The sequence below is a fragment of the Bos taurus genome, chromosome 16 (assembly GCF_002263795.3).
Source record: "Bos taurus isolate L1 Dominette 01449 registration number 42190680 breed Hereford chromosome 16, ARS-UCD2.0, whole genome shotgun sequence".
Lineage (NCBI taxonomy): Eukaryota > Metazoa > Chordata > Mammalia > Artiodactyla > Bovidae > Bos > Bos taurus.
This window is the reverse complement of record NC_037343.1, coordinates 37,460,759-37,477,317: the sequence shown is the minus strand read 5'-3', so window position 1 is coordinate 37,477,317 and position 16,559 is coordinate 37,460,759. Positions and strand designations below refer to the sequence as shown.

The window sequence follows — 16,559 nt, the reverse complement described above, 5'->3', positions numbered from 1 at the left end:
CAGGCAAGAATACTGGAGTGGGTCGCCTTTCTCTTCTCCAGAAGATCTTCCCAACCCAGGGACTGAAACTGGGTCTCCTGCATTGCAAGCTGATTCTCTACCGTCTGAGCTACCACGGAAGCCCAGCATCAGCATTAATGCTGAGCAAAGAAACTAATTTACTATCAAAATCATTTAGCTAACATGCTATTTCTCCTTTTGATATTCACATTCTTTAAGATTATCATATCCCCAAAGGAAATGCATGGGAAGTTGAATGTTTTAGGCTTTATAATTCTACTTACCAGATGGGCCATTATGGTCACATGATGAGCACAGAGTTCAGCAGTCCCATATCTGTGATAGAAACAGAAGGCAATCTTCATACAATTATTTATACAATTATTCAGAAAAGCAAGATGAACTACCATAAAGCACTAAATATTCTAAACTGCAGTTATTTCCATGGCAAAGGAATATCACAACATACAAAACGACCTAAGCTATAGGTTCTATTGATCTGAGCCAAAGAAAGGAAAGAGGGAACTCAGTACCTAATTCAGTGCTGTGATGTGAAATCAAATCATTTTGGGGGGCTGTTATGGGATTATCAAGATTTAATTTTCTATAAACTTACAAGTATAAAGTCATTTACTATCAATCACTACAGTAAATCAACCCCTAAATTTTAAAAAGCATGTTGTACCGAGCAAGGAAGCACCATGCGTCCATAGCCAGCAAAGAGGTGATCATATTAGCACTAAGAACAGCATTCAACAGAGCAGTGTCCTAATGAAAAACAAATTTTTATGATAAATTATCATTAATATAACATTTCTCAAAACAACAAAATACTATCACAATCCAAAAAAACCCAACAGATCCTCAATAAGAAAGAAGTTGTCTGAAAGAATCCACGTTGCCATCCCCTCAACATTTATTGAGTACCTACATGTTCAGCATTGGACTGGGCTACGGAGATGTAAAGTGATTGTCAATGTGATAACTCAGTCACTAGGCTCCACAAAAATCCTCTATGTAGGCTGAAGTCTCTAAAACAATATATATAATACACATGCCTATACTTCCGTTTCTGTCTTAACCTATTCAAAGACAATATTTAATATGTGCTGAATATTACCCATTTATAATATCATAAATGATACTGATTTTTAAATAAATTTTAAGAATTTTTTTCCTAGAATTTTATCAGTGTCTTTTCTAATCCAATTCCAGTAAAAAGGGACTTCCCTGGTGGTCCAGTGGTTAAAAACCCATGCTTCCACTGTAGGGGTTATGGGTTCGATCTCTGGTTGGGGAATTAAGGTCCTGTGTGCTGCATGGTGCAGCCAAAATTTTTTTAAAAACCAAAACAATTCTAGTTTTAAAAAAGCAAACACATTAAGCCTAGGATCTGTAGGAGACTTGGTACTACATTCTGCTATTCTCTGTTTCTTTTTAAGAAACTGAATTAGGTGAAATCATAGACCCATTTTTCTTCTTCTTACACTGTCTTTGCATACCTTTCCACCCCAAATGTTTTCTGAAGTATTTTAGCTAAAGATTACATCTGCATTCTACAGGACTCTTAAAATTACCATTTCCTAAGACCCAACTGAATTAAAACATAAAATGTGCAAGCTGAGAGAATGACAGTCAAAAATAAATACACATTTCTGAGTCATATGGTAGTTCTATTTTTAGTTTTTAAGGAACCTCTATAGTGGCTGTATCAATTTACATCTCCATCAACAGTGCAAGCGAGTTCCCTTTCCCCCACACCCTCTGCAGCATTTATTGTTTGTATATTTTTTTTGATTATTGCCATTCTGATTGGTGTGAGGGGATACCTCACTGTAGTTTTGATCTGCATTTCTCTAATAATTAGTGATGCTGAACATCCTTTCATGTGTTTCTTGCCCATGTGTGTGTCTTCTTTAGAGAATTCTCTTTAGGTTTTCTATTTTTTGAAGACACATGCACCCCAACATTTATTACAGCACTATTTACAATAGCAAGAACATGGAAGCAACCTAAATGTCCATGAACAGATGAATGGACAAAGATGACAGGGATATAGATACATATGGATAAGATAATATGGGTCATTTGTGGAGACATGGGTGGGCCTAGAGTCTGCCATACAGAGTGAAGTAAGTCAGAAAAAAAAAAAATCAAATATCATCACATATATGTGGAATCTAGAAAAACAGTAAGATGAATCTATTTGCAGGGCAGGAACAGAGATGCAGATGTACAGAACTATACTCAGGGAGGGCAGTCGGGGTGGAGGTGGGTGGATGAATAGGGAGACTGGGATTGGCGGATGTGCACTGCCATGTAAAACTGCTAGCGGGAACCTGCTGTAGTGATGGGAACTCGTCAGTGCTCTGTGGTGACCTAGGTGGCGAGGATGGGGTGGCGGCGGAGTTAATAGAGGGAGGGGATATATGCATACATATAGCTGATTCACTGCATTGTACAGCAGAACTAACCAAATGTTGTAAAGCAAGTAGTAGTGCCCAGTCATGTTCAACTCTTTGTGATCCCATGGACAGTAGCTCACCAGGCTCCTCTGTCCACGGAATTTTCCAGGCAAGAATACTGGAGCAGGTTGCCATTCCTGTCTCCAGGGGATCTTCCTGACCCAGAGATTGAACCTCATCTCTTGCCTCTCCCGCACTGGCAGGCAGGTTCTTTACCGTGGGCACCACCTGGGAAGCCCGTAAACAACTACGTGCTGTGCTGTGCTAAGTCGCTTCAGTCACGTCCGATTCTATATGACCCTACGGACTACAGCCTGCCAGGCTCCTAACCCAACGATACCCCATGTAAATAAATACATACACAGTTATTATCCCCACACTTTCTTCTATATCTGATTCACAGTCTCAATGAAAAGAAAGCAAAAGTAATCTCAGCTTAGCCCTGCAAGTGACAAACATACCAGTTCAGGGAACAGTGAGGGATGAAGGGAAGCAATAAATGTACACAGATGAATGCAAACATGCTGATACAAGGTGACAGCAACCTCGGCTTGCCCTTTACTCTTTACTCCCTGTAAATGAACAGGAAGAGAGAGTTCACCAGAACACTGCTCAAAACTGGAGAAAATGGCTTTGAGTAGAGACACCCTGCAGGGAAATTGAGAACATTGAACCCAACGTTATTAACATTTAACAATTAGTGGGTGTAGTAACACTGGTATTTTAGCAAAGCCAAATGTCTCAAGATGTATATATCAGTAACAGTTTCTAATATATGTGAATATGCATCCATGTATCCATAAAAATAAAATACAGTTAGAGAAATCCCTTAAAGGAGAATTTTCCTATACATCTTTTATCATTTACCAAGTGATTAACAAAATACAGAACTATACAAAGTCTGAGACAAAATTCATCAAGGAATCTGAAACTTAAATAGCTAAACTAGGTATCATATATAAAATGAAAAATAGGCCCTATTATACAGACAGAGAGGGGTCATTTTAAGATTGAAATGGTTTAAGAATTCTTCATAGAGGGTTTAAAAATAAATTAAAAATAAGCAAAATATAATAGGTAAAGATGAGAAAGCCTGAGTAAAAGGTAGACAGGAATCACCAGTCTGACAGAAGCAAGGTATATGTGTAGAAAGAGAGACAGGATAAGGAGCAAAAGTTAATGACGACAACAGCAGGTTTTAAACGCAAAGCTGAGGACATGGGACATTATGCTTCAGTTACTGAGCAGGAGAATTGCAAGCTCACAAAGCTGGGGGTTAGGAAGACTAACCTGACAGTGGTACATAGGATGCCACTAAAGGAAAGGATAAAAAACTAGAACACAGCAACAGCCAGGGTGTAGGAACTAGAGCCTGATATTGGCAAGAAGAATGAACACAAGGGAGATTTCCCAGGGGATACCTTATAGTGTCTAAGCATTCTATTTATCAGAGCTCATCTTTAAATGTTATCAGCTACATCTCTACTACATTCAATGTTTATAACACTATTAGGCAATACCTTTTAAAAGAGTGAACAAAATTAAAATATTTTCAGCACCTGTCAGATTTGTGTATTTTATATTTTTATTAAGTAGCAATGTGTATGAGGTCTACATAGTAACTATTAATTAGAATATGTGATACAACAAAGAATTTAATTTTGAGGTCATTGCAAACAACAGTGCATTCTAAACCATCGTAATATGATGGGAGATAAACAAAACCATGTCTGTTACCTGGCTGTAGCCTCTGAGACTTGGCTCTCTGTGCACCACAGGGCCTGCACATCCTCAGGCCGAGAGGACAGCTCATCCATAATGACAACCAGCAGCAGACACTGGGGAAGCTGTAGTTCACAAGGCAGCTCTTCACGTGGTAAAAACACATTAATTAAGTTATAGCAAATTGGTAAAAGCATACTCTATTTTTATATAACTTTGATTGCTATATTAAAAAATTATAATTTTTTTTTAAAGTTAGAAATATACTCCAAGAAAAGCAAGTAGAAGAAACTTTAAAGAAAAATTTTAAAACTTAAAAAAAGGATGACTATGTAAGGGAAAATTACCATGTGTCTAACACATTGTAATTAATAAGAGATGTTTTAACATTAAATGTGTTTTGAAGCTTACCTAATTTACTGTCCAAAACCACATCCACAAAAGGCTGGAATGTGAGAAGCTGACTGATGAGTGGACTCAGTGTAACCAGGAAAGTACTGGCTATTTCCTCCTGCTGTGCTTTAGAAATCCCTGCAGCATACAGGCTTGGAGGAAACTTACTGGAAAGAAGGGAAAAAACTCATTCACTTAATGCTGCTGCTGCCGCTAAGTCTCTTCAGTCTTGTCTGACTCTGTATGACCCCATAGACGGCAGCCCACCAGGCTCCCCCATCCCTGGGATTCTCCAGGCAAGAACACTGGAGTGGGTTGCTATTTCCTTCTCCAATGCATGAAAGTGAAAAGTGAAAGTGAAGTCGCTCAGTCATGTCTGATTCTTAGCGACCCCATGGACCACAGCCTACCAGGCTCCTCTGTCCATGGGATTTTCTAGGCAAGAGTACTGGAGTGGGATGCCATTGCCTTCTCTGCATTCACTTAATAGCTACCTTCTAATTTTGGCCAGAGGCTAAGTACGGCAAAATGATGGTCTTCTAGAAGTGAAAATATATTTAAAAATTAAGTAGCATGTGTTTTATAAAACAAAACTCAGAGTACTGAATTGATACCAAAATTGTTTGAAGAACCTCTGAATTACATGGCTATAATTCTACAAAACTAAAAGTTTATAATCTTAGAGAAAATGTTAGTATTATTTTGATGCATTTTAATACATTGACAATGATATTCTCAAAAAAAGTTATAAAAATATGAACCAAATAACTAGTAAAAATATATATAATAAAGATACTTCTGATAAATTCTGGATTAATTACTTCTATTGAAAGTTGTTTTCAAATAGGTAGAAGGATAAACTGACAATGAATTAATGCCTGGAAGCAAGAGCTTTACAAGAACAAACTATACTAACACTGAAGGAAGATTCAAAGACTTTCAGAGAAAATGTCTCAGTAACTGCAGTTTAAACTAAGCTTCATCAAAACTTATGTGAAATGAGATACATAGTCAGTATATTTTGCAGTGTTAATTTTAACTATGGCAAACTTGACAGAAAATGCAAATACCCTGGGGATGACAGCATTTAAAAGGAAGTCCTCAAGATAAACACTTGACATTTGGAGAAGGAAATGGCACCCCACTCCAGCACTCTTGCCTGGAAAATCCCATGGATGGAGGAGCCTGGTAGGCTACAGTCCATGGGATCGCAAAGAGTCGGACATGACTGAGCAACTTCACTTTCACTTTTATGTATTTTACTGAAGTACACTCAACTTATAATGTTTCAGGTACACAGCAGGTGATTCAGTTATACACATATATATACACATATATTATTTTTCAGGCTATTTTCCATTATAGGTTATTACAAGATATTGACTATAGTTCCCTGTGCTATACAGTAAAACTTTGTTGCTTGTTGCATATCCATTTTTTAATATTAGAAATCTAGCATTCTATTCATACTAAATCAAACAAGTGGAAACAAAATGTCATAAACTTTTTAGTTAGGCAAAACTTCGTAAGTTTTCTAAAATATATATATTATACACACTATTTATATATATGTATTACAAAAGCTTTTTTACTACACTTGATAAAGGCTTGAATAAGAACATCAAAAAAGAAAAACGGAGACAGAGAAATTGGAAAATATAAACTAAACTAAATGGGAACATTAACTATGAAATAGAAAACCCTTTTCTATATACTGCATATATACATATTTATTCTGAAGGTTATACGGACAGAACTCGCCTCTAGAATACAGACTAGATGAGGCATAAGAGAGCAGAGAAACATCAAAGATGACAGCAAGGTTTTTTGGCTTGGTCAATTTGCAAAACCAAGTTATTACTTAAACTGAAATGAGGAAGCCTGGTGGGGGGTGGTGAGGAGGGTCAGAAGATAGGGGTTGGAATCAGTCCTAATTGATGGTTAGACATTAAAGGGAAGAGATATAGATTTAAAGTCTTGAGACTAAATGACTACAGAGAAGAGAGAAGAGCCTGAAGACTCAGTGCTGGGGCACATCCAACTTGAAGTAGCTGGAAAGACGAGGAGGAACCTGCTGAGAAGGGAGGTGGCATGGAAGCCGACAGAATAGAGTCTAAACGATAGGGTTATGCACTGCTGAGAGATTACATAAGATGAGGCCTAAAATTGTCCATTAGACATAGCAACATGGAGGTCACTGATGACCTTAACAAGAGCTGTTCTGGTGAAGTGTTAGAATGGAAAGTTTGATTGGAATAGCTTCAAAAAAGACAGTGGTATAGACAACTGTTTTTAGGAGTCTTATTGTAACAAATGTAGAATAAGGGGAAGGTGCTTATTCGCAGGAGGATGCAGAGCTGAGACTGCTTTATGTTATTCTTAAGATGGGAGGAACAGCATGCTGTATACTCATGAGAATGATCCAGAAGGCAGGGAGGACTGATGACCTAAGAAGGAAAAGGAACAACTGTGATAGTGAGGTCCCTGAGCATGTGAGAGGGTGAAATCCAATGCAGAAATAGTGGCTGGCCTCAGGCGCACAGTCAGTTCACTCTTGGGAACAAGGAAATACGTGGGCCGAGATACAGGCAGAATAATAGATGTGTCAGAAGAAGAATGTGGAAGTTCTCTTTATATTGCTTCCATCTTTCTAAGTGACACAGAGGGACGACACTGACAACCAGAACTGGGGAGATGGTACTGGACATTTAAGATGTTTGAAGAAGAAGAGATATGAAAAGCTGTCTAGGAGACTAAATGGATTAAGGAAACATAAGAGGATTGCTGATGAATTAGCTGAGAGTCCTTTAGTGTCAAATCAAGGGTTCTTCTGAGGTTACCATCAATTTTAGATGTCATTCGGCCCTTATCTAAATTATGATGCACTTTCTGTAACTCGTTTTTTTTCCAAGATGGAGTCAAGTACTACTTGACTTAAATCTCATAGAAGTAAAATAAAAATTAAGATAAAAAACAGTATGCTGATACAAAATACATACATGTAAACATAACCTCTTTTTTTGCATCTGGTATTTATTATCAGACCAATTATTCATCACTTGGGTATAAAATACTAGTTAGAATATAAACATAAATAAAACTCATATGGAATCTATTCTTGAAAAGCTTCCATCTCCATTAATTACTTTTAAGCAAGCATATAAAAATACACTAAAACATTAAGAAAAATTACTGATACTTGCTTTTTTTTTAATTGAAGGCTAATTACTTAACAATATTGTAGTGGTGTTTGCCATACATTGATACTTGATTTCTAAATGACACGTGATACTTGATTTCTAAATGACATACACTAAAGGGCTGCATGGCTCAAATGGCTCTATTACATGTTAATGGTCATACAGCATTCTTCTTACCTGTATATCTGAAGATAAAGCTGGTGCAACGTACAGCAAGAATCAGAGAGGAAAGGAAGAAACTCCTAAAAATAAAGCAACTCTCCTCACTTCCTTGTACACAATATGCTTTGCTAATATATATATTTTTTCATCAGAAGCATGCAAAATAAAATAAAATCCTACATGTGCTACATAGGGAAAACAACTTTTCTTGCATGAAAATAAAAAGGAGAATGAGGCTAAGCACCTAAAATTCTTTACTGTTAACAATCAACACAACCACAATTAGTAGCTATCATTTAATGAACATGTCCAAGTGCTCAGTAGATATGTAATGACTTTACAAACATTACTTTAGTTCTCTAAGACAGTGAAGAATCTGCCTGCAATAAAGGAGACCCAAATTCAATTCCTGGGTCGGGAAGATCCCCTAGAAAAGGGAATGGCTACCCACTCCAGTATTTTTGCCTGGAGAATTCCATGGACAGAGGAGCCTGGTGGGCTACAGTCCCTGGGGCACAAACTGTCAGACATGACTGACCAACTAACCCTTTGGGGGTTCTCTGGTGGCACAGACAATAAAGAATCTGCCTGCAATGTAGGAGACCTGGGTTCAATCCCTGGGTCAGGAAGATCCCCTGGAGAAAAAAATGGCAACCTGCTCCAGTACTCTTGCCTGGGAAATTCCATGGATAAAGGAGCCTGGTGGGTTACAGCCCATGGGGTCACAAAGAGTCAGACACAACTGAGAGACTTTCACTTTTCAAAAAATATAATGACATATTCTTTTGAACTGTGGTGTTGGAGAAGACTCTTGAGAGTCCCTTGAACTGCAAGGAGATCCAACCAGTCCATTCTAAAGGAGATCAGCCCTGGGTGTTCTTTGGAAGGAATGATGCTAAAGCTGAAACTCTAGTACTTTGGCAACCTCATGTGAAGAGTTGACTCATTGGAAAAGACTCTGATGCTGGGAGGGATTGGGGGCAGGAGGAGAAGGGGACGACAGAGGATGAGATGGCTGGATGGCATCACCAACTCGATGGACGTGAGTTTGAGTGAACTCCGGGAGATGGTGATGGACAGGGAGGCCTGGCGTGCTGCAATTCATGAAGTCACAAAGAGTCGGACACGACTGAGTGAACTGGACTGAACTGAACTGAATGACATTATTGTCCCGATTTTATAGACTAGAAAGGCTGAAGCTAACTATCAAATAAACTGAGTCACATGGCAAAAAAAGAGTAAGGTTGGGATTCAAGTACAGCTCTGACAGCTTTATCCATTATGACTATGCTATATCTTAGAATGTCAAAGAAATAATTTTAATTGTTATCATAGGATATAGAAAACAAACTGATAATTATTTTAAAACTTCCCCTGTAAGAAAAGAACTAATTTTAAAAGGGTATGTTGTTGTTGTTCAGTTCCCAAGTCACGTCCAACTCTTCGTGACCCCATCAACTGCAGCACACCAGGCTTCCCTGTCCCACACCACTTCCCAGAGTTTACCAAAGATCATGTCCATTGAATTGGTGATGCCACCAATCTCATCCTCTGTTGCCCTCTTCTCCTTCTGCCTTTAATCCTTCCCAGCATCAATGTATTTTCCAATGAGTCAGCTGTTTGCATCAGGTGGCCAAAGTATTGGAGCCTCAGCGTGAAGCTGCATCAGTACTTCCAGTGAATATTCAGGGTTGATTTCCTTTAAGTTTGGTCTCCTTGCTTTCCAAGGAACTTTCAAGAATCTTCTCCAGCGCCACAATTCGAAAGCATCAATTCTTCGGCATTCTGCCTTCTTTACTGTCCAGCTCTCACATCTGTACATGACTACTGGAAAGACCATCAGTTCAGTTCTGTTGCTCAGTCGTGTCCGACTCTGCGACCCCACGGACGGCAGCACACCAGGCCTCCCTGTCCATCACCAACTCCCAGAGTTTACCCAAACTCATGTTCATTGAGTCAGTGATGCCATCCAACCATATCATCCTCCCCTTCTTCTCCCACCTTAAATCTTTCCCACCATCAGGGTCTTTTCAAATGAGTCAGTTCTTCACATCAGGTGGCCAAAGAATTGGAGTTTCAGTTTCAACATCATTCCTTCCAATGAACACTCAGGACTGATTTCCTTTAGGATGGACTGGTTGGATCTCCTTGCAGTCCAAGGGACTCTCAAGAGTCTTCTCCAACACCACAGTTCAAAAGCATCAATTCTTCAGCACTCAGCTTTCTTTAGAGTCCAACTCTCACATCCATACGTGACTACTGGAAAAACCATAGCCTTGACTAGACGGACCTTTGTTGGCAAAGTAACTGGGTGTTGTTTTTGGTTTGGCTCTGCCTCTTTGCAAAGACCATAGGTTTGACTATATGGACCTTTGTCATCAAAATGTTATCTTTGCTTTTAACACACTGTGTAGGTTTGTCATAGCTTTTCTGCCAAGAAGCCATCGTCTTCTAATTTCATGCCTGCAGTCACCATCCACAGTGATTTTAGAGCCCAAGAAAAGGAAATATGTCACTGCTTCCACCTTTTCCCCTTCTATTTGCCATGAAGTGATGGGGCCAGATGACATGATCTTAGTTTTTTTAATATTCAGTTTTAAGCTGGCTTTTTCATTCCCCTCCTTCACTGGCATCGAGAGGCTCTTTAGTTCCTCTTTGCTTTCTGCCATTAGAATGGTACCATCTGCAAAGGTGAGGTTGTTGCTATCTCTCCCAGCAAGCTTGATTCCAGCTTGTAACTCATCCCACCCAGCATTTCACATGATGTGCTCTGCACATAAGTTAAACAAACAGGGTGACAATAAACAGCACTGTCGTACTCCTTTCTCAATACTGAACCAGTCAGTTGTTCCATACAAGGTTCTAACTGTTGCTTTTTGACCCACAAAAAGGTTTCTCAGGAGACAGGTAAAATGGTCTGGTATTCCCATCTCTTTAAGAGTTTTCTAGTTTGTTATGATCCACAGTCAAAGGCTTTAATGTAGTCAATGAAACAGAGGTAGATGTTTCTCTGGAATTCCCTTGCTTTCTCTATGATTCAGCAAATGTTGGCAATTTGATCTCTGATTCCTCTGCCTTTTCTAAACCCAGCCTGAACATCTGGAAGTTCTCGGTTCATATAACATCGAAGCCTAGCTTGGAGGATTTTGAGCATAACCTTACTAGCATGGGAGATGAGTGCAATTGTCCAGTGGTTTGAACATTCTTTACTTCTGCCCTTCTTGGGAATTGAGATGAGAACTGACCTTTTCCAGTCCTGTGGCCACTGCTGGGTTTTTCAAATCTGCTGACACACTGAGTGCAGCACTTTAATAGCATCATCTTTTAGGATTTTAAATAGCTCTGCTGGAATTCCATCTTTCTACTAGCTTTAATGGCAGCAGTGCTTCCTACGGCCCACTTGACTTTACACTCCAGAATGTCTGGCTCTGAGTAAGAGACTACACTGTCATGGTTATCCAGGTCATTAAGGTCTTTTCTGTACAGTTCTACTGTGTATTCTTTCAGTCTCTTCTTGATCTCTTCTGCTTCTAATAGGTCTTTATCGTTTCCATCCTTTATTGTGCCCATCTTTGGACAACATGTTCCTTTGGTATTTCCAATTTTCTTGAAGAGATCTCTAGTCTTAACCTTTCTGCTGTTTCCCTCTACTTCTTTGCACTGTCCGTTGAAGAAGGCCTTCAGGTCTCCCCTTGCTATTTTCCAGAATTCTACAGTTAGATGGGTGTACCTTTCCCTTTCACCTTTGCTTTTTGCTTCTCTTCTTTCCTCAGCTATTTGAAAGCATCCTTAGACAAACATATTGCCTTCTTGCATTGTTTTTTCTTTGGGATGGTTTTGTTCGCTGCCTCCTGTATAATATTACGGACTTCTGTCCATAGTTCTTCAGGCACTCTTTTTACTAGATCTGATCCCCTGAATCTATTTGTCACCTCCACTGTATATTCATAGGGGATTTGATTTAAGTCATCCCTGACTGGCCCAGTGGTTTCCCCCACTTTCTTTAGTTTAAGCCTGAATTTTGCTACGAGGAGCTGGTGATCTGAGCCACAGGCAGCTCCAGGTCTTGTTTTTGCTGACTGTATCCAGCTTCTCCATCTTTGGCTACAAAGAACGTTTTCAATCAAATTTCGGTCTTGGTCATTTGGTGATGTCCGTGTGTAAAGTTGCCTCTTGTGCTGTTGAAAAAGAGTGTTTGCTATGACCAGTGCATTCTCTTGGCATAATTCTGTTAGCCTTTGCCCTGCTTCACTTGCACTCCAAGGCCAAACTTGCCTGTTACCCAAAGTATCTCTTAACTTTCTACTTTAGCATTCCAATCCCTTACAATGAAGAGGACATCTTTTTTTGTGTGTTAGTTCTAGGACATCTTCTAGGTCTTCATAGAACTGATCAACTTTTAGCTTCTTCAGTATAATTAGGCACATTTTACCTCCTCCATATCAGCAAATATCAGATGGGTAACTACCCAAAAGTACCACTGGAGCTAGGACCTCCCTGTCATGAACCCCTGCCACTGAAATACATACACTGCAAACTGCAGGGAACCCAGTGTCAGAGCAATCAATCACGGTAAGTGGTTGTGGCCCAGAGGACAAACTCAGCACACTAACCAGGGTGGCAAGTGTGTCAGAAGTCAGTGTATCTGTCATGGAATTTTGACTAATAAACAGTCACTGAAGATCCTTCTCTTTTTGTCAAAAAAGGAGGAAGACAAGGGTAAAAACAAATTCAACATGAACAATAGTTTTTAAATTACTAACATTAATGCTATTTCTTTCACTGGCTGCTGTTAAGTATCCCCTGCTCTTCTCTCTAAATAATCTTCCTTGACAACTTACCTATTCTGTTCATATATCTTCAACTATCACTATGCTACCCTGACAACTCCAAAACACACAGGTCTTAAAATTATTATACAGCTTGAACATTTAAACTTTAATATTTAAACTTTAACATTTAAACTTTAACAACCTACTTTAGAAATAATTTATCAATAGTAAAGATAAACTGAATTATCTTTAAAAAAAAAAAAACTGATCTGTGCCTCTAGAAATAATTGTTTACACTTAAAAATAAATTTTTCAGAAAATTGAATAAAACTAGTAACAATATGATGGTAGCAACCTAAACGATATAACAGATGCTCAATATTTAAGAAACAATATTAAACCAAAAACCCTACAAAATATACTCGACAAAATAACTTCAAGAGATTGTTTCTGGCAGGAATTAAAAAACAGGATAACTTACAATGTATTGTAGATTTCACATTCATGCATTATAAAAAAAATAAGCTTTACCTTAGTATAGTGCAAAAGGGAGTTGGCAAAGAAACGACACAATTTGAGTGTTTTCTGAAATAATCTGTAGTCTGCATTATCCTGTTTCAAAAAAAAAAATAAGAAAGCATAATAAATATGAAAAGAACATGAAATTAGCTAAAACTGTATACGAGACAGGATTTTCTAAAAATCTCTCTTAATAAACACAGAGTGGAAACATTTTCCATGAGAAAATAATTGTTCTCTGAATTACTGTTAGAAGCAATACAAAACACACCCAATGATTATAGAGATATTTCAAAAAATTAGTCTGTATTACTGAAAATAATCTAAAACAGCAAAAGAGGTGATATTTGATTGATCTGACAGTGAAACAAACTTTAATATCGTAACTGTCCCTTGCTATATGGGGATCAGTAAATGGTCAAAAGAAAAAGGTCTCTGTTGTTGTTCAGTCACTAAGTCATGTCTGACTTTTTGTGACTCCACGGACTGCAAGAAAAAGATCTTACAAACCCATAAAAGAATGAGCTATAAAAGAAAACAAATAGAAGACATGAGAAGGCACGTTGTAGAAAAGAAACAACAAAATTTCCAATAAGTAATATTGAAAACCTCCAAATTACAACCTAATTACATATCTTTTGAAGCTGGAGGACAGGTGACTATTTGATTAGCAAAGATTTAAAAGACTGATAATATTCCAGTGTTGACATGGAAGTGTAGTAATAAACATTTTAACATTTATGGGAGCATAAAATAACACCCTCTTTGCATTACTATTATTATTATTAAAAGCTTGAGCATTAAAACTCCTTGACCCAGTAGCAATTCCACTTCTGGAAATATATTCTATTGAAATACCAGCATAGGTATGCAATGTATCCTTTCTATGTCGTGAAAATTGAAATGAACCATTCTCCATTAATTGGAGAATGGTTAAATAAAGCCAAGGTATATTCATAAACAGTAGTGGCATAAAGCTATTAAAAGGAATTGGGTAGATATACCCTCAGGGATACAGAAAGCCTCAAGATAGATTCAGTAAAAAATCAAGCTGCAAAACAATTTGTATAATCCTGTTATTATTTTTGAATGTGTGCTATGTGTTTAATGTTTCAAAATATTGAGCCATTCTTCCTTTCTTTAAAGTACTGATAAAAGAAAAATACTGATAAAGTCTAAATGTAGTGAGCAATAAATCCAACTATAGGCAACAGATTTTAAAATGAGTTTTTCTGAATGTAACTTTCTATAAGCATTACATTAGTAAAAATAAGAATTATAGTACAAATTTATATCTAAGAGCCTTACAAATAAATTTTCCCTGTCTAAATTACTGGTGATGAAAAAGCTTGCTACAAAGTCTATACATAATAGTTGATTTTGAAACCATGTTCAAGACTTAAGAGAGAAAACATCCATTATAGGAGCTGTCATGGGTTGAACTGTGTCTCCTAAAAAGACAGGTTGAAGTCCTAATGCCCAAAACCCCAGGATGTGACTTTATTTGGAAGTAGGGACATTACAGATGTAATCAGTTAAGATGAGGTCATACTGGAGTAGGATGTACATTTAATCTAACATGACTGGTGTCCTTATTATGAAGATAATGTGAAGGGACAAAGAGAGAATACCTTGTGATGATGGCAGCAGAGACTGAAGCTGTACAGATGCAAATCCAGGAATGCCAGTGATGCCAGAAACTAAGAGAGAGGATGCAGCGGACTCTCCCACAGAGTCTGCAAGCGAACAAGGTCCTGCTTGTTCAGAGATCTATCCTCTAGAACTGCGAGTGAATAAATCTGCCACGTGATTTGCAGTCATTTGTGATCATTTGTTATATAGCAGCCTCAACTACGTAATTCAGGAACTCATACATCTATATGCTTCCATAAACAGCATATTACCTATGAAATCTAGTGGTTTCCTTCTGATGTTTTTAAAAACAAGGTGAAAAAACTGCTTGGAAGAGTTTAATGAAAGTTTGATTCCTCAATAAATATCAATAGCAAACAGCAGAGGGCATTGCTATTTAAAATTTAGACTTAAGAATGGAGAAACTATAGAGATTTTTTCAAAGCTCCATTTCAGGCAATGGACAGCAGTAAATAGTGCTAGTTACTCTTATGAATCCCAAATAAATAAAAACAAGTAAGGAAAAACATGAAAATCTACTTGGACATTTAGGAAAGTTTACAATTCTCTGATTTTCATATACAAGGAGTTTATATGCACTGAACTTATATACCTTATGTACAAACAGCCATCCTGATCAGGTACCCTCAGGAGCTCTCTTTCCTCTTCCACTATAGACTATACGGTGGCTTCAGCTTTCTCCACCTCACTTCTCTCCAAGGAATCTGTCTAATATTACTCTCTGAATAAATACTAACTGGGGGATCTGTGGAGTCAAGATAAGCAAGATAGAAACTGGGAAAAGAGGAGGCTGCAGTGGAGGATATAAATGTACAGGATAAAGGAGGAGAAGGGAGCATCCTTTCTGCCACTGATAGTTAAGCAAATACCTTCTCCTTTCAGCAAGGTGAGGGGAATCAGAAAGGGTAAAAGAAGGAAGTGGGGACAGAAAAGGAAAAAAGGGATGGGAGGGGAGGATAGATAAAAAGAAGACAAGCAAGAAGGAAAGGGTTTGCCTCTTCCTAAAGCTACTCCTCACTCCCTCTTACCAATTTCAGAAGCCCTTTTCAAACTTCCCACCCTCCTCTAGGTCTCTCTTTCCAGATCATCCCGGCCCTAGAAGTTGTGACCAGTTTTAGGAACTGAATGAATCCTCACATGCCCACCCCCACAGTTGCTGGGCAAAGAGCAATGGACAAAGGAATTTCCTGTATCCATTCACAGGTCTACGACAGGAAGAGATGTTATTGTTAACCTATGGAAAAATATTTAACTCATTTACCATTGAAAATTTAACTTCTATGCAGAGTACACCATGTGAAATGCCAGGCTGGATGAATCACAAGTTGGAGTCAAGATTGCCAGGAAAGATATCAACCTCATAGCACTCTAATGGCAGAAGGCAAAGAGGAACTAAAGAGCCTCTTGATGAAAGTGAAAAAGGAAAGTGAAAAAGCAGGCTTAAAACTCAACATTCAAAAAACTAAGATCATGGCATCTAGTCCCATCAGTTCAATTGCTCAGTCGTGTCCAACTCTTTGCGACCCCATGAACTGCAGCAGACCAGGCCTCCCTGTCCATCACCAACTCCCAGAGTTTACCCAAACTCATGTCCACTGAGTCGGTGATGCCATCCAACCATCTCATCCTCTGTCGTCCCCTTTTCCTCCTGCCCTCAATCTTTCCCACCATCA

At 38.3% G+C, this 16,559-nt stretch overlaps 1 protein-coding gene across 5 annotated transcripts in view; it reads right to left on the bottom strand.

The window, feature by feature from the left end:
* C16H1orf112 (chromosome 16 C1orf112 homolog) overlaps window positions 1-16,559 on the bottom strand; it is a 50,773-nt gene that overhangs the window by 16,344 nt on the left and 17,870 nt on the right. For 4 of the 5 annotated variants that reach the window (XM_024976716.2, XM_024976717.2, XM_024976718.2 and 1 more), the window contains exons 9-15: window positions 13,246-13,326; window positions 7,958-8,022; window positions 4,599-4,747; window positions 4,203-4,332; window positions 2,927-3,113; window positions 686-768; window positions 285-336 (exon numbers count right to left, since the gene is read on the bottom strand). In XM_024976716.2, coding sequence (XP_024832484.2) covers window positions 285-336; window positions 686-768; window positions 2,927-3,113; window positions 4,203-4,332; window positions 4,599-4,747; window positions 7,958-8,022; window positions 13,246-13,326 — 747 coding nt within the window. The remainder of the gene's footprint in view (window positions 1-284; window positions 337-685; window positions 769-2,926; window positions 3,114-4,202; window positions 4,333-4,598; window positions 4,748-7,957; window positions 8,023-13,245; window positions 13,327-16,559) is intronic. The other variant, XM_059875701.1, reaches the window with a different exon arrangement.